The sequence below is a fragment of the Pelophylax lessonae genome, assembly GCF_965119305.1.
Source record: "Pelophylax lessonae genome assembly, chromosome: 10".
Classification (NCBI taxonomy): domain Eukaryota; kingdom Metazoa; phylum Chordata; class Amphibia; order Anura; family Ranidae; genus Pelophylax; species Pelophylax lessonae.
Window position 1 is genome coordinate 213,216,196 of NC_138777.1, and position 25,000 is coordinate 213,241,195.

General features: G+C 45.2%; 1 protein-coding gene across 1 annotated transcript in view; it reads right to left on the bottom strand.

The window, feature by feature from the left end:
* Positions 1-25,000, bottom strand: part of USP10 (ubiquitin specific peptidase 10) — a 101,686-nt gene that overhangs the window by 15,298 nt on the left and 61,388 nt on the right. The window contains exons 7-11 of the mRNA XM_082270408.1: positions 20,346-20,401; positions 19,057-19,160; positions 18,864-18,963; positions 17,047-17,233; positions 8,687-8,852 (exon numbers count right to left, since the gene is read on the bottom strand). Coding sequence (XP_082126534.1) covers positions 8,687-8,852; positions 17,047-17,233; positions 18,864-18,963; positions 19,057-19,160; positions 20,346-20,401 — 613 coding nt within the window. The remainder of the gene's footprint in view (positions 1-8,686; positions 8,853-17,046; positions 17,234-18,863; positions 18,964-19,056; positions 19,161-20,345; positions 20,402-25,000) is intronic.

Consider the following 25,000-nt stretch of genomic DNA (forward strand, 5'->3'; position numbering starts at 1 on the left):
TGCAAAGACAGCACAAGAATTTTGTCCGCCGACAACAGCCGACTGCAGAAGTGATGTCATGTAATGGTTAACTTTCCCTGTGTTTTTTCTTTTCTGAGCATGCCCAGTCTTGCAAATCTGCGGTCTGTCGGCCGAATTCTGTACTGACTGGCGAACAATCGGCCGTTCTGGTGTCGGCATACAAAAATTTTAATGCTTGCATGACAGATTCTTGTCGGCAGAATGTGCGCTGACGGCTGTCGGAGGCATCATACTAACAAGCGTACAATCGGCAGATCGTTCGTCGGCCGATGCTTGTCTGCCGACGATCGGTACGTGTGTACGGGCCTTAAGACCCCAATGTCTGCCCTGCCCCTCACACCATCTAACAAAGCACAGATCGGCTTGATTAGATGTGTGCCCTGGCTGGAATAGATGGTCCATCTGAAACCGGAAGTGACATCACATCCGGTTCATTGTTTGGGCCCCTTTCACACTAGTGCGACTTGTCCCGTGATTTTGGACCGCAAAATCGCATGACAAGTCGTTTTCCATTATTTTCAATGTGCCCCATTCATATCAGTGCGTTTTGAAGTCGCACCGACTTCAAAGTAGTGCCTGCACTACTTTGGCACGATTTTAATGCGTTTTGAGGTATATAGCCCTGAGCCATTGCTCAAAATCGCGTCAAAAATCGCGGCAAATTCATGTCGCAAAATCGCGGTAAAATCGCGTGGCATACGTGTGAAAGGGCCTTTACACGCGAGATTGAGACATGTATTTGCCTCGGTCTCATAGCGATCTCTCGCCTAGCCGGCATTTGTGTTCCAGGGCTCCGGTAAGAGCGGGAGAGCCCGGGAACCACCACGCTGCTGGTTCTGTGAAAGTGATTGCACCACTTTCACTTTCAAGCCGGGAGCCGGCCAAAACAAAACCCGCACAAGCAGCCATCAGATTGTGATTAACGGTTCACTCTTTGGATGCACTTAGAACGTCCAAAGAGCTGAACAGGACTACATAAAATTTGCATAAATTTTTTTTTATGTTTTATGACTTTTATGTTGGACTGGTGTGTGCCTTTAAATTGTACTAGTTGCGTAAAAAAAAAAAATAAAAAAAATTTGAATTCGTGGCAGGATAAAAGAAGATAAAAAAAATGCCTTTCTGCCTTAAATATTCAGAGTTAATTTCCACTGCAATTACCACGAGGTCAAGCTGAGTCATTCCCCTTTGGAGTTTATTGTTCTCAGCTTTTCCTTATAAACTTCTATTCCTGTGAAATACGAGATCTTCAATGATTCCCTTTCCCATCCACTGGAAAATGAAGGTTAAAAGAAATAACCCAATTCTCCCACATCTGTAGGGTTTCTGTGCTGTTCTGTGATATATTTCCTGTTAACTGAATACCAGCTTTAAAGCTGAAGTGTAATGTGGGCATATAGTACCTTCTCAGGTTCAACCCTCCACCCCAAAATCAACATACATTTTTCAATCAAATCATTCCTTTTTCAAGAAATGCATCTTGAGTTCCAGTGACATCATCATTGGGGCATTCTGCTGCCCTTGTCATAGAAATGACACTATACTCTGCTTAAAGCGGAGTTCCGGCCTCGGGGGGTGAAATTTAGATAAAAATACCCCCGGGACAGTCAGGGATAGTACATTGCACAATGGATAGCCTCTGATCTGTCCCGGGTCGCACTTACCTGTAAGAAGAAAAACTTACCTTGAAAATTTCTTCTCCAGCGCTGCCATCTCAGGTGTGGGCAGCTGAAGCCGCAGCGTCCCTCTTCTGTGTCCTCTTCTCCCAGAATGCGCCTGCACCGGCCCCGCTCGTCGCGGGCGCGTCATCCCTCCACAGCTTCTGGGCATGCCCAGAAGCTGTTTTAGCAGGGAATGATGCGCCTGCACCGGAAGTGACGAGCAGGGCCGGTGCAGGCGCATTGATTCCTGGGAGCGATGACGTTCATCTCCCAGGAATCAAGGAGGAAGTGACGGCCCGGGCCGCGGCCACAGAGGGAGGAAGTGGAAGAAAGGGGAGTATATTTTCTTCAATAAGGTAACAAAAAAAAAAAAAAAGTCTTAATTATCCATTTGTTTTTCAGGTGACCCAGAGCAAGCGGATGGCCCAAAATCGATTTTGAGGCCGGAACTCCACTTTAAGCATTATAGGAGAGCATCCCTTTAGATGTCCATCCATGCTGGCCACTGGGTGCTACAGATTTTAGTTGTGCAATCTGCTATTCAGTTGCTTGACAACACTCAGCACAAACGTCGAGAGAAATCATTTTATGGCCACAATTCACAATGAACTCTAAGCTGATAACCCGTACAAACTTTGAAAGAGTTGCCTATGGAGAAGTTAGGGTACCATCGGTTTTTTTTTTCCTCACGGGTGTGCACAATTTTTGCCATGTTTTTTTATCGATTTACTCATTGCAACCCAATATTTTACCAAATAATTGAGTATAATATAGTGTTTGTGGGAACTAAAATTCATTTTATTTTTTTTTTTTTCCTGAAAATTTGCGTGTGAAAATAGCTGTGCAAATATCATGCAACAGAAGTTGCTACTACAGGCGGTCCCCGGGTTACAAAGATAGGGAACTGTAGGTTTAAGAGCCGGTTCACACTACTTCGACTAGTCAGGCGACTTGGTCGTCTGACAAGTAGCGTTCCATGCTGTGCCATGGAACCGTTCTAATTAGAGCGACTCAAGTCACTCCGACTTAGAAAAAGATTCCTGCACTATTTTTTGGCGAAGTCGGAGCGACTTGCATTGACTTCTATTATGAGAAGTCGTTTGCAAGCCGAGATGAAGTCGCGCTGCACGGGTGACTTCAAAGTCGGGGCGACTGAGTCGGATTAGTGTGAACCGGCTCTAAGTCGAATTTGTTTGTAAGTGGGAAAAGGTACATTTTTAAAGTATAACTCCAGCCAAAATAATCATTTCTAAGTTTTTTGGATAGCATAGGGAAGGGTTACTACCCCTGTACCTTTTTTGCTGTCTGTACCCCTGTTCAGAAGATTTCCCTTCTCTCTGCCCCCATGACAATTGGATTTTGAAAATTTTGGGTTGTTGTGGAAACTAGGATTACTGATAAAGCTTCAGTGGAGACACCTTTTTCCCATGAGAACTCTTCCAGGAGTGAATTTCCCTTCCTAGGGGGAGATTTATCATCACTTCCTGTTGTCTCTCTCGGTTTGTAAGTAGGAGTCGTTCGCAAGTCAGATGTTTGTAACCCAGGGACCGCCTGTACCACCATTTTATTCCCCAGGGTCTCCGATTCAGAAAATATGTTTTTATTGTGGGATGTAACAGTAATTTCTATAAAAATCGCCATATGTGCAGAAATATAAAAATAAAAAATTAGGGATGTGTGGGGCTTTCTCCTCAAACAAATTGGCTATACAGTGTTAAACATCTTTGATCCAAACTGACACATGAAGGGCTATGTCGTATCTTATAAATGACTAGACATTAAGCCCGTTAAATTAGCGGGTGCTAGAACGTACATTATATATATATAAAATGGAAGTGTCTCTGCGTCCGTCCCTGTGTCCGTGGAAATGTGCTACTGCGCATGTGACGAACGAACAGCCATTGGGACGCAGAGAGACTTCGGGCGGCCGGCCGGCGCTGGGTGGGCGTGTTAGACAGGAGCGGATCCCCGCCCACTTCACTTCCTCCTCAGAAGAGCGCGGCTCCGGAGGAAGAGGCCTGTCGGATGATGCCTCGAAGGCATTATCCGACATGACAGAGGCATCATCCGACAGGCCTCTTTCTCCGGAGCCGCAGGGGGAGCCAGCATGCATACAGCGAAAAAAGCAACAACAGCAGCAGCAGAAGGTACATCATAGTGAGCAGTCTCTCCGATCTGTCCCGGCTCCTCCGATCACTTCTCTGCCATAAGTTCCAGCAAGTCACCGAAGTCCACCAAACTTCCCACACACCTGCGGTAAATCCACACTGACAGCCCCGGGATCTCACCAATCACACCACACTCCCAGCGCTGCACTCTGCTACGATAAATGCCGACCTCATGAATATTTATAGAGGGACCGGACAGGCCCGCCCCCCGACCAATCCGATTATCCCCCCTGGAGGGAGGCGGCAGTTGAAAGTGTGTGTGTGTATATATATATATATATATATATATATATATATATATATATATATATATATATATATATATATACACACACACACACATACATACACATACATACACATACATACACACACATATATATATATATACATACACATATACACATACATACACACCAAATTTTCAACTGCCGCCTCCCTCCAGGGGGGATAATCGGATTGGTTGGGGGGCGGGCCTGTCCGGTCCCTCTATAAATATTCATAAGGTCGGCTTTATTGAAGACATCACACATTATTTACTATTAATGATATCCCATATTATTTACTCTTTATTGATGACATAACACAGTGCTGACTCTGCACTGATGACATGACACCTCCCTCCAGTGATCGGAGTGTCTGGAGGGCGCCATGCTCGCTCTCTGAGGTGATGCTGAGCCGGGAGAATTCTGTGTCGGATCTCCATGACAACCAGCAAACCTGGCCGAGCAGGGGGGAGCCAGTGGTGCCTTTTAAAAGCCTGACGTCGTGACGTTGCTGTTCAGGCTCCTCCTCCCCGTCACCTCCCGCCTCGCAGAGACGGAAGCCGGCGTGGTCTGGGCAGATCCGGGTGCTGCTGGCAGAGGAGAGATGAGCGACTCTAAGGTGAAGGTGGCCGTCCGGCCTGTGAACCGGAGAGGTGAGCCTGAGGTGACCCCCCCCCGTCAACTGGTAGGCGGGGATCCGCTCGTATACACGCCCAGAGCCGGCCGGTGTTCTCTGCGTCCCAATCCCAACGGCTATCCGTGGTGCACATGCGCAGTAGCGCATTTCCACGGACACATGGAAATCTGGATGCAGGGACACTTGGCTTTTATTAATATAGATGGTCTAAATTGATCCTGTATTTCTTCTTACCTTTCTTCCACAACCCGCCCCCCCAAAAAAAATTTGTATTAAGTTCTAGAAAACTATGCTAATAACTCCACTTGTTTATGTACCAAGAAGAGTGCTACTTTCTATGTATTCAATGTATGTTGATTATTGCTGTATTGTAGTTCATTTAATTTGAATAAAATAAAACTTTTATTGGAAAAAAAATTAAAATAAAAACCATTGCCTCAATAGGCAAGCAAGCTAAAATAAAAAGAAGCAGAAAACTGACGAGCACCTCTATGCCACTCCACTCTCTCCTCCTATCAGCATGCTCCTCCTTACTCAGAATAATCACAGCAGATGCCACTATTCAGAACCGGTCGTAAAAGGTAAAAAGTCACAAGCATTCTGGCAATGTTTCCAACACTTATGAGCATTTAGGGTCAGCTTTACACCTTGTGTGACCTCAATGTGCTGGTAATAAATGCTGAAAACATTTTTGGAGTGCTGGTGAGGTTCAACCTTTTTATAGATCTGCCTGAGGTTCAGCATTCACATACATAGTTGTATTTGTTGTCACAAAACTTTTTTTTGGGGGGGGGGGGGGCGGGGGTGTTAGTGATTTTTAGACTGAAAGGTGTTTGCTGTAGTCTGGTTTAACTTTTTCATAACCCTTGTGTGTGTGTAATAGATATTTTCTTTCCGTCTAGCGCACATCGGTGATATTTATCCAGTCTTTGCAGTAATATAACCAATAATGTTATTCCGTTCAATAAACAGACCTCCGTCTTCAGACCGGTCTGCCCCCAGTCGGCCATGCTACCTGTGTGACTTGGAAAAATGACCATTGGCCTAAATGTCAGGACTGGCGGGTGGGGGGTGACGCGAGGCTTCACGCCGTCTCTTGTACTGTGTCCTCTCAAGCTAATTATTGTGCAATTTTTTTTTTCACTCTCAGCCCAGACATCAAAATAAAAACCAGACGCAGCCGCTGCTAGATAAACTAAACACCCGTCCCTCCGAAAACCCTTAATTGTACGTCGGTCTCTCTGCGAATACCAAAAATGACAGGTTTGCAACCAAATCCTTACATGCAAAAATCACAAGGAACTTGGCACTGAAGGTTACGCCCGCAGCTGCTGCGACCTTCAAACAGCCGGAGGCAAAACTCGCCAAGGGGCTTTTTTTTCCCCTGCCTGAAGCCGGACTGCTGTTTAACCCTTGTGCTGCTAAATTATATACTGCATAACAAACCAACTCAGATTACTGGGGTGGCTATTAAATTAAATGTGTTTCAAAATTTTCCTAAAAAATTGTTTTCATTTATTTACTTTTTTAAACACCCTTAGGCCTCGTTTAGGCTTGCTGTTTGTTTGGGGGGGGGGGCAGCAAAAATGCGCGGTTTAGACACGTTTTTGCTGCCTGCCAATCACTCCCCCTTAAGCTGCAATAGGCAGCAGACAGGAGTGTTCACATGCAGTGGGCGCAACACTTTGTTTTGCGCCTGCAGCAACCCCCCGAAGGATACATATTCAAGTCAATAGGGAAGTGCAACAAATTCGCTGCAACCGCATTCGATGCACGTGGTTGCTTCATGTTTGTCAGCAAAAATATGTTTAAAACAGGCAGTGAGGAGGCATTGTAGTAGCCTCTGGAAAGCAATCCGAACTCAGGTCGGGCTTCAGAGGCAAGAGAGATTTAGGTGCATGTCTAAATCTACCCTTAGGCCCCGTTCACACAGGGCATTATACAGTGTACACCAGTGCAAGGGCTGTGTCTACCTACCCGGGGATGCACAGGTGTTACCTGCATCTCTGTGCAAGAGGTCCCATTGATGTAAATTAGGATGCATCGGCTGCAGAGACACAGATGCTGCTGCTCCCAATATGACAGTCGCGCACTCGCATCGTTGACAGATTGGGAGCAGCATCTGTGTCCCAATTGCCATCAAAAGGACTGCCTGGATCATGGATCACCTGTGCAGCTCTGGGCAGGCACACACAGAACATGCATTACTTTAGAACAGCCAGAGGAGCCCTTGAAATTAATTTCTGGTCTCTGGGAACCCCTGCTAAAAATGAAAAATCTACAACTCATAACATATTAGTGTGACAGTCAGTAGGAAGAATGCTCCTTACTCTTGTCATCATTGGGAAGAATTACCCCCTTACAGATAGCTAAAGGAACAATGGTGTCATTGGGAACTTAACTGAGAGGCAGAAATTGCTCAAAGAACACCCAGCAACCTCAGGAGGAACCCTGCTTCAGAACATCCCATTCATTTGAATAGGCTGCCCAATGAACCACAGTATTAAAAGTTGTGCATATGGCATTTTCACCAGCACAGCACACCACTGTGCTGGGAAGGTGTGTTGGAGTGGCATTAAAAATTAACGGCACCACAGGCCACCAGTAAGCTTTACTGCAGTGTAATTGTGTGAATAGGCCCTTAAAAGCCAACTCTACCTTTAGCAACATGTTCTTTATGCATTTAGAATGTAACATGTTGCTAAGCATCCCCCCAGCCCCAGAGCCCACTTCGCCCCCTCCAGTGTATAGTTTGCAAAATAAGATGCAGGAGCCTTACATTGCACCCACCATCCAATGATTAGCAGGCTCCGGTGGAAAATACTTGCACATTTTTCTCCAGCAAAAAAAAAAAAAAAAGCATTTATTTTATTTTCTTACAAGTGACCGATAACCTCTCCAGCAAGGACTCAGGCTTCAATAAAACATGTTCAATAAAGCAAGGAATGGCCACGGCTTAGGACAGGCTATTCCTGTCCTGGCTGCAACCAACCTTTTTTTCTGTCTTCTTACAGGAACAGGAAGAAATTGTGGTAAAATTATCTCAATTAGAATATCAAATAGAAGTATTTATGCTTCCCACACATAACCAAAACTAAAAAGAGTTGGGCTAAAGTTGAGCTTTAAAAGACACGTCAACACCAACAGAACTTCTCTTATTAGCTCCCTTTTGGTCTGCTAAATATCCTACTAAAAGATCTTTGCGATATCTGCTCAAAAAGTGCAAAACTATACTTGATGGTCATGTCAGTGTCCCTGCTCACTTTGTGTTATCTCAAGGAGTCTAATTAGCCCTTCTAGTTCTTTTCTTGGACTACAGAAAAAAAAAAAAAAAAAAAAAAAAAAAAAAAAAATCGGTCCCTACATTGTGGAGGGATTTGGCAGCTTGGCAAAAGACAACAGGGTGGGGCTGACACCATTTCTTGTACATTTGAGTCCACAAGAGTAAATTAGGAGCTGAGTGGACTCCATGAGATTAACAGGGGTTTTTCTGTACTTGTAGGGTTTTATACAGGGAGAAAAAAAAAACACAGGGAATGTGCATGTTCTGCATAGATGTACTGAATTTTTTTTTTTTCCATTTATATTCCTGACGTGCAATTTAACCCATCCCAGTGGTTCTTTAACAGGGTCTTTGTGCCGGGGGCGGAAAGGATCGGCAGATCACGTGACCTCTGATGCCAGCTACAGATTATGAGCAGGGACCTATGACAGCTCAGTCATTAAGCTGGAAGCATGCCTTTAGCACAGAAAGCTCTGCCACCCATGGACGCATACAGTGTGTGCGACATGTAGGGGTTAATGTCCACCCGCTGCACATATACCTTACGTGGGTAACAATAGGTCAAGAGCCGATGCACCCACACATTGATGCCAGCACTAGACTGCAACAGCAGAGGGGTTAATAAAAAGAGAAGAGAAGAGCAGACACACCTCTTGTTTGGTTTTGGTGGTGTAGCCTTGGACAGATTCCCGGGCCACGAGGCTTTCCAGTGCGTCTTGGACGGTGCGAATCTTCTCCGACTGGATGTCCAGCTGCAGGGTGAAAAACGGCTGAAGAGTGGCAGACTCCTTAGAGCTTTGCTGGTACACGACAGACCTGCAATAGAGAGCAGAGAAAAATAAAACTAATTTCAGGATCGATAAGTAAATCTGCCAATACTAATCAGGAGGCAATGTGACAAAAAAGAGAATTCTTTTACCCAGCTTTTATATACATTATAACCAACCAACCCATTGCTTTCAGTGAAAAAAAATAAAAAAAAATACTGGATACAATGTAGCAGTATATTTAATGGAGACAAAGGAGACAACATAGCAGTAACAAAACAAGAGAGAATCTTTACCCAGATTTTATATACATTGTAACTAGTGAACGACCGATATCGTTTTTTTAATGCCGATACCTTGGTCATCGGATATCGGTATTGGCCGATGTTTTCGAACGTTTAAAAAAAAACTTTTTTTGTTTTTCACAAGGACTCTTATGGAGGGATCTGGAGGTCTAAAAGACCCCAAACCCCTCCTCTGCACTTAAAAGCATTCAAAACGCCCAAGTTTGGCTGTTTTAAATGCTGTCATTTTTTTTAATCTGGCGCCAGTACCCGGAAGTGATGTCATGACATCACGTCCGGGTTTTTAAATGGAGACCCGATCAGAGCCGAATGCGGCTTTGATCGGGTCTGCTCTTTGGCGGCGGTGCAGGTAGGACGCCGGTACTGGGGTGATGCCTCTAGCTGCAGGCATCCGGTACTTCACTTTCCTGAAACATCAGTAACCTCAGGGGCAGATTCCGATATATCGGGGGAAGTGCATGTCGGCCCCCCGATATATCTGTGTGGCCGATAATCGGTCGATCCCTAATTGTAACCAACCAGCCCATAACTGGCAGGACATGGAAAAAAAAAAAATACACACAAAAAAAAAAAAAACACAACACTGGATGTGTAAGGCCCCTTTGACACCAGCTTGCCTCTCTGTTTTTCAGGCAGACCCGATTGGGCCACCCATTGTCCTCTATGTGGTGGCGGATGTCAGCGGACATCTGATCAGACAAGATCTGTTAAAAACAGACGTATGGCTCGCCATCCATCCAGTGGGTCCGATCTAATGACAATTCGATGGAAACGGACATGTAGCGATTTTTAATTTTTTGCGCTATGAACAAAAATAGTCAATTCTGAAAGAAAAAAAATATAAAAATAATATTTTTCACTTTCTGCTCGATCACATTCCCCACAAAAATAATTTAAAAGTCAAATTTTTTAACATTTTAGGCCAATTTGTTGTCTGCTACATATTTTTGATTAACAAAAAAAAAAAAAAAAGTGCACTTTTGCTGATTTCCGCAAAAGGTATCGCGTCTACAAACTAGGGGAAAGATTTGTCATTTTTATGTTTTTTTTTTTTATTATTTTTTTACTAGTAATGGCAGCGATCTGCAATTTTTAGCGGGACTGCAACATTGGGGTGACAGATCGGACCCCTGACTGACATTTGACACTTTTGGGGGGACCAGTGACATTACTACAGTAATCAGTGCTAAAAATATGCACTGCTACTGTAATAATGACACTGGCAGGGAAGGAGTTAATACTGTGGGTGATCAAGGGGTTAAATGTGAGCTTAGGGGAGTGATTCTAACTGTGGGTGGGGGGGGGGGGGGCTTGTAAAATGATCACACAGAGACCTGTGATCCTATATAGAAGGATCACATGGGCTCTATGAGCATTTCAGGGAGAAGAACGGTCAGCTGTGTTTACAACAGCTGACCGTTCTCTCTCAGCGGGGAGCGATCGCGGGTGGCAGGCTACAATCGGAGCTGCCTGCGTCGTGCATCCGAGTCTCCTAGCTGCAGGCGCGACTGATGTATACCTATGTCGGTTCACGCAGGAGGGGCTGTCTGCTGCAGCATAACTGGATAACTGACAGTCCTTAACTGGTTAACGGCGCTTCTTCAAACACTTCCAGGGGACAACGCTATTTACTGGTTTCCCAATTACGTTCCTGCATTGTTACAATGGCTGCCTATGGAAAACCTACAAGTGGCTGTTTTAATACACATTACACAGGTATACTCCACTGTTGTAAGCTTCAGAAAAACCTGTTTTGAGAAATGCAATGCAGCTAGGAGTGAATATTTACAGGAAGTGGTTGCACAGAGGGTGCAGGAGATCAGCAAATGATGAAATAAAAAATAAAAATGTACTTTTTGATACACATTTTGCATTGACATAACTCCGGTTATCAGAAGCTTCTGCACAGATCACCACTGCTGAGCTTGCTTGTTTCGAACCCCGCCTGAAATCAAAGATTCAGTCCACGCAAATATCCACAAGACGAGTTTTACAAACAGTGGACACTTCAATTTTTTTTCCCCTGCCTACGTGGAAGATTTTGCGGTTTACGATTTACGACCTGTTCACAGCTTCATACTTTCCAGATGCAATGACTAAGGGGAAGGAGCCTACGCACAATGGCGCCTTTCTTTTTTTTGGTGTAGCACCTCCATCTTCCAGGAAGAGAATCCACAGGACACCCGGGATGAATGGAAGGGAAGAGATCGATTTCAGGCCAACTGAACTTGGGCTAGAGCTCTCCAATCAGCACAGAGCATGAACTAGCTGCCTATCAATGTGCTGAGCTCCGTACAAGAACAGCGGAGCATGTGGGGTTGTTCTGTAAACAAACTCAATTTTTTTATTTTTTCTCCTGGATTGTGAGGCAGCCATCTTCTGTTAAGGACAAACCAACCAGCCATAACATTATGACCACTGACAGGTAAAGTGGACGGCATTGATGATCTTGTTACAATGGCATCTGAAAGTGGATAGATTAGGAAGCAAGCAAACACGTCCCTGAAGTTGATGTGCTGAAAACAGAAAAAAATGGGCACGCATAAAGATTTGAGTGACTTTGATGAGGGCCAAATTGTAATGATTAGACCACTGGGTCATAGCAACTCCAAAACTGCTACTCTTGTGGGATGTTCCCAGTCTGCAGCAGTCAGGATGTAAAAAAAGTGGTCCAAGGAAATCCGGCAAACCAGTGACAGGATCATGCATGTGTGGAGCGAACGCTGGCCTGTGTAGTGGAATCCAATACTGTAGCTCAAATTGCTGAAAGGGTTAATGCTGGTTCCAATAGAAAGCTGTCCGAACACGCAGCGCATTGCAGTTTGTGTAGGCGGCTGTGTAGCCAAAGATCAGTCAGTGTGCCCATGCTGACCTGTGTCCACAGCCTACAATAGGCACATGAGCATCAGAACTGGACAACGGAGCAATGGAAGAAGGTGGCCTGGTCTGATATAGAGGGGGGGGGGGACAGAAGAGGAACCAGGAAGGCAAAATACAAGCAGCTTTAACAACTTCCGGACCGCCCGCCGCAGTTTTACGTCGCTACTTTGGACGTTAAATATGGAGGTTATGGCAGCAGATAGCGGTCATAACCCCGGTATTTTCTTACCCAACTGGCAGTCCTCTTTCACATAAAAGTGACCCCAGTGGCGTATTTGCTGCGGGATTACTTATGGGTGCTCCCTGATGGCTCGCCTCTTTTTTGGCAGCGGTCCTTCGGCGCGTCTTTTGGATCAAATGCTGGTCTGCGGACCAGACTTCTAAAAAGGCCTTGAATGATCTTCCCTTTCAAGGAGTTCGTCCGTTTGGAGCTACCCTGGATGACATCATGGGGGGAGGCCTCACAAACCTGTGCACCATCCTGCTGAGCCAAGACGCCAACAGATCCAACTCAGGGGTGCCCCACTGGAAACACAGCTGATGAAACCCCTCCAGATGAATGGACCACTCACCTTGGTCCAATGCCTGCCGACTGAGATAATCCGCCTGCCAATTTTCCACCCCTGGAATGTGTACGGCTGAGTGGGCCGGAACAAAACGGTTCTATGGACTGAAGAATGCCAGCTACCTCCAGAGCGGCCAATCCACTTCTTGCTCCACCCTGGTGATTGACATAAGCCATGGCCGTGGCATTGTTCGATTGGATTCACACGAGACACCCCTGAATGCGATCTGACTAGTGATTCAGGCATAGCCTGATCGCTCAAAGTTCCAGGGTCCAAAATGAGTGGAGTGCCAATCCAGGACACTTCTCCACCCAGGTAGACTGGCATCCGTGGTGATCACTGTCCAATACAGGTGGAGAAAAGATTTGTCCTGGCTAAGAGCTGGAGAGCGAACAGGAAGAGGTTAAACATGTTGCACTTATCAGCCAGTTAGCTCAATGAATCATGATGTGCTGATCACAGGACCAAAGCACTGACACCTTCTATGAGTCTAAAAAAAATGTAAGATATAAAATTTCATATTGTGTAATTAGCATCTTTTAACAGGTTTAGCGCAAAGATTATTTTCAAAAGATCAACAGCCAAATAACAGAACCCAAAGTGACAGTGTCAAAGCAGGAGCCAAAAAATGTCCAGCGGAGGCTGATGTACCAACGATGGATGGGGGAACAAGCTGTCCAAACTGTGACCACACAACACAGAGATTGAGCAGTTGTGGTGAAGGAAGTGTATTACATTACACCCCCCTTCCACCCCACCCAGCAGATGTCCAACAGCATCCTGTAGACTCTTCCCGCCTGTGGAAAGTGCTATACTCTGCAAGGAAAGCCCCAGATCACACCTACAGGCCTGCGCTGCATTCATCTAAAATCAGATTAATTTTTTTAGGGAAGTCGCATCAACCTATGAATTTGGGTGCTGAAGCTTCCCTACACAGACATGCAGTACCGATGTCCAGAGTCCAATTACCACCAGCTGTATTGGGCTGAGCACAGTATCATTCATCGGATCACTTCAGTTATGTCCCAAATAAAAAAAAAAAAAAAAAAAAACTTAAGGAATAAGCTAATCACTTTTACTGGCAAATGCCAATGCTGGAAGCTCAGCTGTCAGGCAGTTTAAAGAAGAATTCCATACATGGTTTATTTTTACATAAAATACAATAATCTAGCTTGGAGGACTTCACCTGGCTAGTCAGCAATTTAGTCTCTGAATGGAGCCCATGAGCAGCCAACCTCCTGTGTTCACAATGCATCAGATCGGCCTCTCAGCACGAGAACTGGAAGCCAATAGAGATCATTGGAGTAGCTGTATTTACTTCAATGATTTACAGTTTCTGTTACAATGGACCAATGTAATTTAGAGCTGACCAATTCTGGATAAAATGAGAATCGCTTTTTTTGCTTAGAACTAGTGATCGACCGATATGCACTTTCCCCGATATATCGTAATCAGCCACCAAGGTGACCGATATTTAGGGAAGTGCTTGTACCGGAGTGATGCCTGCAGCTAGAGGCATCACCCCGGCCCTGTCTCGCCAGGACGCACACGACAGGGTCTAGGCTGATGTCGCAGCATTCCTATTTGGCCAAAAAACCCCCTACTCCGGTGGCGTGGGGTCCTGTCAAGAGATGGCGCCCGCCTGTGTTCCCGGTACATTTTTCTCCCCCCCCCCCCCCCCGGCGGATTTTGGGGTGGATGTGGGCCCTCTCCCTGGGACAGTCGGACCCTCGCACTCTGGGTTTCCCTCTGTCCTATTGTGACCCCCCCACCCCCACGTGGGGGACTGTTTGGGCCTACCTGAGCCTGGGGCCTCATATACCACATATCAAATATATTATCATCTACAGTACATCTTAAGAAGATTCCAGGAATCTGGAAAAATCTCTGTGCACAAGGGAAAAGACCGAAACAATATAGGAAGCCTGTGACCCTTCCGACCCTCTGACTGCAATGCATTAAAAACATGTATGATTCTGTGATGGACATCACTGCATGGGCTCAGGAATACTTCCAATAATCACTGTCTGAATACAGCTCGCCATGTCATCCAAAAATGCAAGGTAAAGCTCTACCATGCAAAGAAGCAGCTATATCTGAACATGATCCAGAAACACCGCTGTTTTCTCTGTGCCAAAGCTCATTTAAAATGGTCTATGGCAAAATGGAAACCTGTTCCTTGTCCAGGTGAATTCCACTTTACCATTCTTTCTTGGCAACCATGGGCACTGCATTCTCTGGACTAAAGAGGAGAGCAACCTTCCAGCTTGTTATGGGCGCTCAGTTCAAAAGCCTGCATCACTGATGGTATGGGGGTGCATTAGTGTGTATGGGATGGGCAGCTTACACATCTGGAAAGGCATTTTTCAGTGCTAAAGTTATCTCCAGGTTTTAGAGCAGCATATGCTCCGATCCAGGCGACCTCTATTTAGGGAAAGGAGTGCATATTTCAGCCGGAGAATGCTGAACTGCATACAGGATAACAAAGTAGAAGAGTCCGGGTGCTTAACTGGCCTGCCTGCAGTCCAGACCTTGCACCAATTCAAAATACTTGGCACATCTTGAAAAGAAAAAAAAATAAACACAGACGACCTAGGACTGTCAGGCAGTTCAAATCCTACAGCAGGCATGAATGGGACAACGTTCCTCTCCCAAAACTCCAGCAACTGGTCTCCTCAGTTCCCAGACATATACAGAGTGTTGGTAAAAGAAGAGATGCTACACCGTGCTAAACATGGCCCTGTCCTAACAGAGGTGCTGCTGCCATCAATTCAAAAAAATACCTGTTCTTTTTTTTTTTGTTCTTAAATGGTCCATTTTCTCAGGTTTAAACATTTGATATGTTTTATATTTTCTATTGTGAATAAAATATGGGTTTAGGAGATTTGCAAATCTTTGCATTCTGTTTTTATTTAATTTTACACAGCATCCAAACTATTTTGGAATTGGGTTTGTACTCATCAACCTGAGCTCTCTAGCTGCAGCTCAGTTGGAACCCATGCTCTTTTGCTGTAATGGAGTGGGGCTTCCATGTATGCGGAAGCATGGGACCTCCCTTACGTGACAGTCCTTAGTCACCTGGGGAGGGAGCAGTGCTGCCAATTAGTGATGGACCGATATTGTTTTTTTGTTGCCAATACAGATACCGATATTTTTGGCCATTGAATATCGGTATATTTGTACATTTAATTTTTTTTTTTTTTATCACCTGACAGGTACTCCTCTGCATTTAAAAGCATTCAAAACGCCAAGTTTGGCTGAATGCTGCCATTTTTTGAATCTGGTACCGAGTACCCAGAAGGGATGTCATGACAGCACTTTCGGGTTTTTACATGGAAACCCGATCAGAGCCGAATGGGGCTTTGATCGGGCCTTCGGCGTCCGTGCAGGCTGGTTGCCCGGGTCTCCCAGTGGGATGGGAGACCCGGGTGAGCCGCGGGAGGGGGGGTGGGGAGTTGTCCCCTCCCGCTCCTTGTAATGGCAGCCGAGTGGCTTCTCAGCCGCATCGGTTGTCATTACAAGACAGCCGACCATCAGCTATGGACACCGGTACTGGGGTTATGCCTCTAGCTGCAGGCATCACTCCGGTACAAGCACTTTCCGAAATAGTGGCAATATCGGTCACCTTGGCGGCCGATTCAGATATATCGGGTTAATTGCATATCGGCCCTCGATATATCATCTTTGCCGATAATCGGTCGATCCCTACTGCCAATGGACACAGATGCAGAGCCAGCATTAAAGTGGAAGTATCGTTGCTTTTTACCTTTTACCTACAGGTAAGCCTATAATATGGCTAACCTGTAGGTATAATTAATATCTCCTAAACCTACAAGGTTTAGGAGATATTCGCCCTGAATGCAGCCGCTGAAACCAGCAGCGCATGCGCTCTGAAGGTCCAGCGGACCTTCAGAGCTCTTTGCCGGCTCCTTGCCTGAGCCCCTGAACCAGGAAGAGGCACCGCCGAGGGAACATGACCACCCCCTCAGCCATGATCGGTTGACCATGTCGGGGCTTTGTTTTAAGGTAAGTACAGTATTTCATAATGAGCTAGTATGCAATGCATACTAGCTCATTATGCCTTTGTCCTGCAGGGTTTGTTTGTTTTTCGGTGAGGATACAACCGCTTTAACACCTGCATCGGAGAGGAAGCACGGCTGGGAGAATTAGAGAGGCGGAGGGGGTATATCAAGAACCATGTACATATTTTTAAAATGTACATGGTGCCAGTGTAAATTCCTGGCACTGAAGGATTTTATGGTGCTCAAAGATCTACACAAACTGCAAGTTCATCGAAATATTAAACAATACACTTCCTTATTTGCTTTTGTGATTACATGAAACACATCACGAGCTTCTCAGGGAAGGAAAGGACCACGCTTGAGGGCCCAAAAGTAAAGTGAGAAGCTGCCCACTGCTAAGCCAGAAAGTAATTCAACCCCTTGGCCTCCACCCAAAGCTGAAAACTTTTAGGGCGGACCATTAGACTCACCTCATATGTCCTCCAAAGATATCTGTGATGGGAGTCTGGACAAAGTCAGCTTGTCTGGTTACTGAACTCTTGTTGCGTGGTCCCACCTGCTCCCACTCCTCATCGCTTCCCTCTCCTTGGTCTTCGTGATTCACCACCTCCTCCTCCTGCACTGGCTGCGCCTCAGGGCCATTTGAAAACGATATTTCTGTGTAGAAAAGAAACAAAAAAGAAAGAGTCACACAATAAACCTATCTTCCAAGATATCAAAATACAACTGCAGCCAAGACCTTTCTTTCAAGCTGACTTAAATGCTTCCCTTCAGTCTTGCAGTTGTACGGACTCCTCTCCTCTCCTGGACAAATGGCTTACTCAGATTTCACTGCACACCGTGAGCTTCTCACAATGTGCATTAGAAGCTGCAAGTCAGATAGAGCTCCGCCTCATTTCCTGGCTGGAGACTGTCCATAATCCTCTAGCTGTTTCATTTATTGATGTTGAGTTCTTTCAGTCATGGGGGCTTCAGCATCACATGTAGGCAATACCTAGGGTGGCCTGTATGCAAACGTAACTGGCCTAGGAAAACCCAATCAGTTTATTTTGAGATTTGCAAATTCTTCCTAAGAGCCACTGCTTGCATCAGGACTGACGGCTCTGGAGTAGTAAGGAGGCAGGGTGCTCAGTACTTCAGGTGCTCAGTAAGGAGAAACATTCTTAAAATGGATATGAACTCAAAAATTGAAGAAGTTATACAGAACATCTAGAAATCTGCCAAAGCAGTACCCTGACAAATCTACGTTATTTTTAACTTCGTTAATAGCAGCACACTTCCTGGTATGTGAGGGTGCTAAGGCACTCCAGTTCTGTAGCATCATAGCTGTATACCTGCAATGTGAAATCTAAGACACTGCTGCCTCAGAGTACCAGCTTTACCGTATTTGGAGTGAGATTTTGTGATGTCACTACTGTGCTACTCCGTATTCTCCTTGCTTGAGGCTCTGACACGAGGAAGCAAAGACCTGCCTCTGCCAAGGTGGCCGTCTCCAAACGAAGCCACAGAACAAGACATGGCAACTTAGTAATGGGGAAATATCAGCTGCAGGGTGACCTACAGACAATGCTGCTGACTAGGGTCCTTCGTATGCATTTTTGGGCACAGCTTCCAGGGTTCATTTCTTCTTTAGCAGAGATACACAGACGGCATTTCAGTTCTCATTTCACACTGCCGTGAACAAAGCTGCATGACAAGTTGCGCCCCATTAACGGCAATGAAACCGTTCTAGTCACTCCGACTTAGAAAAAAGTTCCTGCACTACTTTGGGGAAGACTTCATCACAACTTTCATGGACTTCTGTTAAAGAAGTCGTATGCAAGCCGTGATGAAGTCCCGCAGGGATGACGGCTTCGAAGCATCACTGGTGGGAATCGGCACTTGTAAATGTAAACCCAATCACTAAAATTGCATATATGCTTCAACATGTTAATGGCACCTGTAATTGGGTAGGGATAAACATATGCTTTTTATTATTCATTTTTTTATGCAGTTGAGGATTTTTTCTGATCTCTGTAATGACTGTGGTCACAGAAACAGGAAGTGAAATGAAATACAATGCTCTTATAATTGCCCCAGATTTTGGTTAAAGGAAACCGGTATACACCTGATAAAACAGGGCATAAGAGGAGGACCACAATGCCTTCAGTCAATTCAATACTAGAAAAGGGTTGTATGAATTGCAGACAACAAGCAAGCAGATAGAAACATTCTAACAAGCTAGAACCAAGGGTGGCGTAACCAGGAGAGGAGAAGCAGAATAATAAAAGCACATAAACAACCGTACTGTCATTTTGTGGGTAGAGCAGTTTCTTCAGTGACAACATCTCTTCATGCAATCCGTTCAAAACAAAGCCGAGATACTCCTCTGCGTCCTCCTGGCGTCCCTGCAAGCAAAAGCACACAATTTGTCACAAAGATGGTCATCCATAAGGCTTCTATGGCCTGATATACGGATCTAATCGCTGGTCATCCGTTACCTTCTCAGAGAGAGTAGATTTGGAAACGGTCAGCAAGCGGTAGATGTATGTGGGTTCAAAAGGTGCCCCCGGGCGGATGTCTCGCATGACTTTATCACCGGGAACTGCCAACAAGAGAAGAGATAATGGATCTGACCACAGAGATATGATTGGTAGGCGTTTTCATAGAAAAGGTTCAGGACCGCACAGGACAACTCTTCAACGACAAGAAGGGAATCAAAACTTGATACATAACTAAAAAGCAAATGGTTTTATTTTGTTTTAGTTTTGAACAGAGTGGAGAGGGGTTAGAATTCTTATCAGTTTTTAATGCGGCCTGTTCTCCCGTTAAGGAGATTTCCCCCCCCCCCTCTATTTGTCCTGTTTACCATTATCATTGAAAGTAAAAGAAAATCCCAAATTTTAGGTTGTTCCCAGAAATGTAATGGGGGGGGGGGGAATCTTCCAATGGGACTAGTTTTGGTGACCTGGGGATCCCCATGAAACTCCTTTAATTTGCAGAGATTTCCTCTGGACTTCCTGTTTGTCTGTGCAATTGGACAAAGATGGCGAAAAAAGGGGTTATAACCCTCCCTTGCTCTATCCAAAATGGAAAAAAAACAAAAATAAAATACAACTTTGCCTAAAGTTTTGCTTTGAGAAAAATGTGTCAGACATTGACCATTGAAGGGAAAAGTCCTCTGTTTGCAAGACCCCCACATGATGCATTCGGCTCTGATCAGGTCTCCATGCAAAAACCCAGAAGTGATGTCATGACATCACTTCCGGGTACTGGCACCAGATTCAAAAAAATGGCAGCATTCAAAACAGCCAAACTTGGCGTTTTGAATGCTTTTAAGTGCAGAGGAAGAGTTTGGGGTCTTTTAGACCCCCAGATCCCTCCATAAGAGTACCTGTAAAGTTAAAATTTATTTATTTTTTTAAATGTATGAAAATATCGGCCGATACCGATACGTGATGACCAAAATATCGTATCGGCAATGAAAAATCGATATCGGTCCATCCCTAGTTTGGATAGATAGTTCATTCCTCCAACCCTCCCCTAACTGGCCCCTCAACCCCTACGGTCCTAAAGTTCCTAAAGTTCAGTTTTAAAACTGCCCAAGAAATGTGGAAGGATTTCACTGCAGCAATGGATGTGGAGAAGACTACTGGACAATGTGTCAGAACAGTCTCTTCTTTACCTAAAGGAACAAGATTTTCCCTTTGTAAGAGTTCATCATTCTACTACAATGCACGAGACTCAATAACAGAGGTGGTGTCAGGTTAATTATGACATAGGAACGTACCTTGCTTAGCCTTAGGAAGAACTGGCATGTTCGTGAATTCATTCATCAGTCTCACACTGAAACAAACAAAAGGATTTGTATTAGACAAAACATGAACTCCTGCCCATCAGCTTTTCCCCATTCCTGTGTTAGGTTTGTGCAACAAGGAAAGAACACATTTCACTGTGAACTGCTTTACTACAGACTGGTGCAATTACCGAGAATGCAGCCTATCCAAATCCCTAGAGACCAGTGACATCACTGAGAATGCAGCCTACGCATTCACTAGAGACCGGTGACATCACTGAGAATGCAGCCTATCCAATCACTAGAGACCGGTGACATCACTGAGAATGCAGCCTATCCAATCACTAGAGACCGGTGACATCACTGAGAATGCAGCCTATCCATTTACTAGAGACCAATGACATCACTGAGAATGCAGCCTATCCAATCACTAGAGACCAATGACATCACTGAGAATGCAGCCTATCCATTCACTAGAGACCAATGACATCACTGAGAATGCAGCCTATCCAATCACTAGAGACCGGTGACCTCACTGAGAATGCAGCCTATCCAATCACTAGAGACCGGTGACATCACTGAGAATGCAGCCTATCCATTTACTAGAGACCAATGACATCACTGAGAATGCAGCCTATCCATTCACTAGAGACCAATGACATCACTGAGAATGCAGCCTATCCAATCACTAGAGACCAATGACATCACTGAGAATGCAGCCTATCCAATCACTAGAGACCGGTGACCTCACTGAGAATGCAGCCTATCCAATCACTAGAGACCGGAGACATCACTGAGAATGCAGCCTATACATTCACTAGAGACCGGAGACATCACTGAGAATGCAGCCTATCCAATCACTAGAGACCAGTGACATCACTGAGAATGCAGCCTATCCAATCACTAGAGACCAGTGACATCACTGAGAATGCAGCCTATCCAATCACTAGAGACCGGTGACATCACTGAGAATGCAGCCTATCCATTCACTAGAGACCAGTGACATCACTGAGAATGCAGCCTATCCAATCACTAGAGACCGGTGACATCACTAAGAATGCAGCCTATCCATTCACTAGAGACCAATGACATCACTGAGAATGCAGCCTATCCAATCACTAGAGACCGGTGACCTCACTGAGAATGCAGCCTATCCAATCACTAGAGACCGGTGACATCACTGAGAATGCAGCCTATCCATTTACTAGAGACCAATGACATCACTGAGAATGCAGCCTATCCATTCACTAGAGACCAATGACATCACTGAGAATGCAGCCTATCCAATCACTAGAGACCGGTGACCTCACTGAGAATGCAGCCTATCCAATCACTAGAGACCAATGACATCACTGAGAATGCAGCCTATCCATTCACTAGAGACCGGAGACATCACTGAGAATGCAGCCTATCCATTCACTAGAGACCAATGACATCACTGAGAATGCAGCCTATCCATTCACTAGAGACCAATGACATCACTGAGAATGCAGCCTATCCAATCACTAGAGACCGGTGACCTCACTGAGAATGCAGCCTATCCAATCACTAGAGACCGGTGACATCATTGAGAATGCAGCCTATCCATTTACTAGAGACCAATGACATCACTGAGAATGCAGCCTATCCATTCACTAGAGACCAATGACATCACTGAGAATGCAGCCTATCCAATCACTAGAGACCGGTGACATCATTGAGAATGCAGCCTATCCAATCACTAGAGACCAATGACATCACTGAGAATGCAGCCTATCCATTCACTAGAGACCAATGACATCACTGAGAATGCAGCCTATCCATTCACTAGAGACCGGAGACATCACTGAGAATGCAGCCTATCCATTCACTAGAGACCAGTGACATCACTGAGAATGCAGCCTATCCATTCACTAGAGACCGGAGACATCACTGAGAATGCAGCCTATCCATTCGCTAGAGACCAGTGACATCACTGAGAATGCAGCCTATCCATTCACTAGAGACCGGAGACATCACTGAGAATGCAGCCTATCCATTCACTAGAGACCGGAGACATCACTGAGAATGCAGCCTATCCATTCACTAGAGACCAATGACATCACTGAGAATGCAGCCTATCCAATCACTAGAGACCGGTGACCTCACTGAGAATGCAGCCTATCCAATCACTAGAGACCGGTGACATCACTGAGAATGCAGCCTATCCATTTACTAGAGACCAATGACATCACTGAGAATGCAGCCTATCCATTCACTAGAGACCAATGACATCACTGAGAATGCAGCCTATCCAATCACTAGAGACCGGTGACCTCACTGAGAATGCAGCCTATCCAATCACTAGAGACCAATGACATCACTGAGAATGCAGCCTATCCATTCACTAGAGACCGGAGACATCACTGAGAATGCAGCCTATCCATTCACTAGAGACCAATGACATCACTGAGAATGCAGCCTATCCAATCACTAGAGACCGGTGACCTCACTGAGAATGCAGCCTATCCAATCACTAGAGACCGGTGACATCATTGAGAATGCAGCCTATCCATTTACTAGAGACCAATGACATCACTGAGAATGCAGCCTATCCATTCACTAGAGACCAATGACATCACTGAGAATGCAGCCTATCCAATCACTAGAGACCGGTGACATCATTGAGAATGCAGCCTATCCAATCACTAGAGACCAATGACATCACTGAGAATGCAGCCTATCCATTCACTAGAGACCAATGACATCACTGAGAATGCAGCCTATCCATTCACTAGAGACCGGAGACATCACTGAGAATGCAGCCTATCCATTCACTAGAGACCAGTGACATCACTGAGAATGCAGCCTATCCATTCACTAGAGACCGGAGACATCACTGAGAATGCAGCCTATCCATTCGCTAGAGACCAGTGACATCACTGAGAATGCAGCCTATCCATTCACTAGAGACCGGAGACATCACTGAGAATGCAGCCTATCCATTCACTAGAGACCGGAGACATCACTGAATATGAATGTAGCCTATCCATTCACTAGAGACCGGTGACATCACTGAATATGAATGTAGCCTATCCATTCACTAGAGACCGGTGACATCACTGAGAATGCAGCCTATCAATTCACTAGAGACTGGTGACATCACTGGGAATGCAGCCTATCCATTCACTAGAGACTGGTGACATCACTGAGAATGCAGCCTATCCATTCACTAGAGACTGGTGACATCACTGAGAATGCAGCCTATCCATTCACTATAGACCGGTGACATCACTGAATATGAATGCAGCCTATCCATTCACTATAGACCGGTGACATCACTGAATATGAATGTAGCCTATCCATTCACTAGAGATTATGATCCGACAAGGTCACAGATCAAGCTGTCAGACTAACATTGAGGGATAGTGGCCCAGAGAGCAGCAGTCCTTCTCCGAAGCCTGCAGCCAAGGGGTGGAAAGTTCCACCTGGTGCTGTGGGCATCTTATTCATTAAAGAGGACCTTCAGTTATTGTTTTTATCTTTCCATCTATTAAATCTTCTGGCCTTGTTTTAACTATGGGTTATAAAACATTTTCTTTCTGCCAGTGAATACCCTAAACAGCCCACTTCCTCTTTCTTATTTGGTAATTAGCCCCTAGGCAAATGGCATCATGCACAGATATAAAATAAAATGCAAAGTGGTTGGAGGGAATCTTCAGAATGGCAAAGATGTTTTTATTACAAATTAGATGAGCAGACCGGCAATTCCTCTTTAACCACTTGCCGCCTGCTCACTAGAGCTCTACTGCGGCAAAGTGGCTGTTGTAGGTCTAACGACGTAGTGCTACGTCGGCAGACACTCCCCCTTCTCGGCGGCGCGCACGCCGCTGGAGGCTCGCTCCCGCTGTATTCAGTCACAGCGGGAGTCAGGTCAGGGGAGGAGCAGCGGCGATCGCCGCTGCTCTTCCCCGATCGTCGGGGAATCGAGTCTGGAGATCCACCCGCTTGTGTAAACAAAGCGGGCGGATCTCCGAAGTGACAGACAGTGACAGATTGAAGGGTTCAGCATAGCTGAACCTGCGATCTGTCCTTGAGTCACTCAGTCACCTCCCCCCACACACGTCAGTAAGCACCAGGCATACATTAACCCCTCCCTCTCCAATAAAATTAACCCCTTCCCTGCCAGTGTCATTTTTACAGTAACAGTGCATATGTATAGCACTGATTACTGTAGTAATGTCACTGGTAACTCCAAAAGTGTCAAAAATGTCAGTCAAGGGTTTGATCTGTCTGCCGCAATGTCGCAGTCCCGCAAAAAAAAAAAAAAAAAGGACAGAAATCTTTCCCTTAGTAAACGCAATAACTTTTGCGCAAACCAAGCGTATCCAAATACGCTTATTGCGATTTTTTTTACCAAAAATATGTAGCAGAAAACAAATTGGCCTAAAATGATAAAAAAAAAATTTGATTTTTACATTTTTTTTGGGGAGGAATTTCATATAATGTGAAATGTGAAAAATATTTTTTCAAAATTGTCGATTTTTTTGTTTATAGCGCAAAAAATTAAAATCGCACAGGTGATCAAATACCACCAAAAGAAAGCTTGGTTTATGGGAAAAAAAGGACGTAAATTTTGTTTGGGTACGGCGTCGCATGACCGCGCAATTGTCAGTTAAGTCGCACAGTGC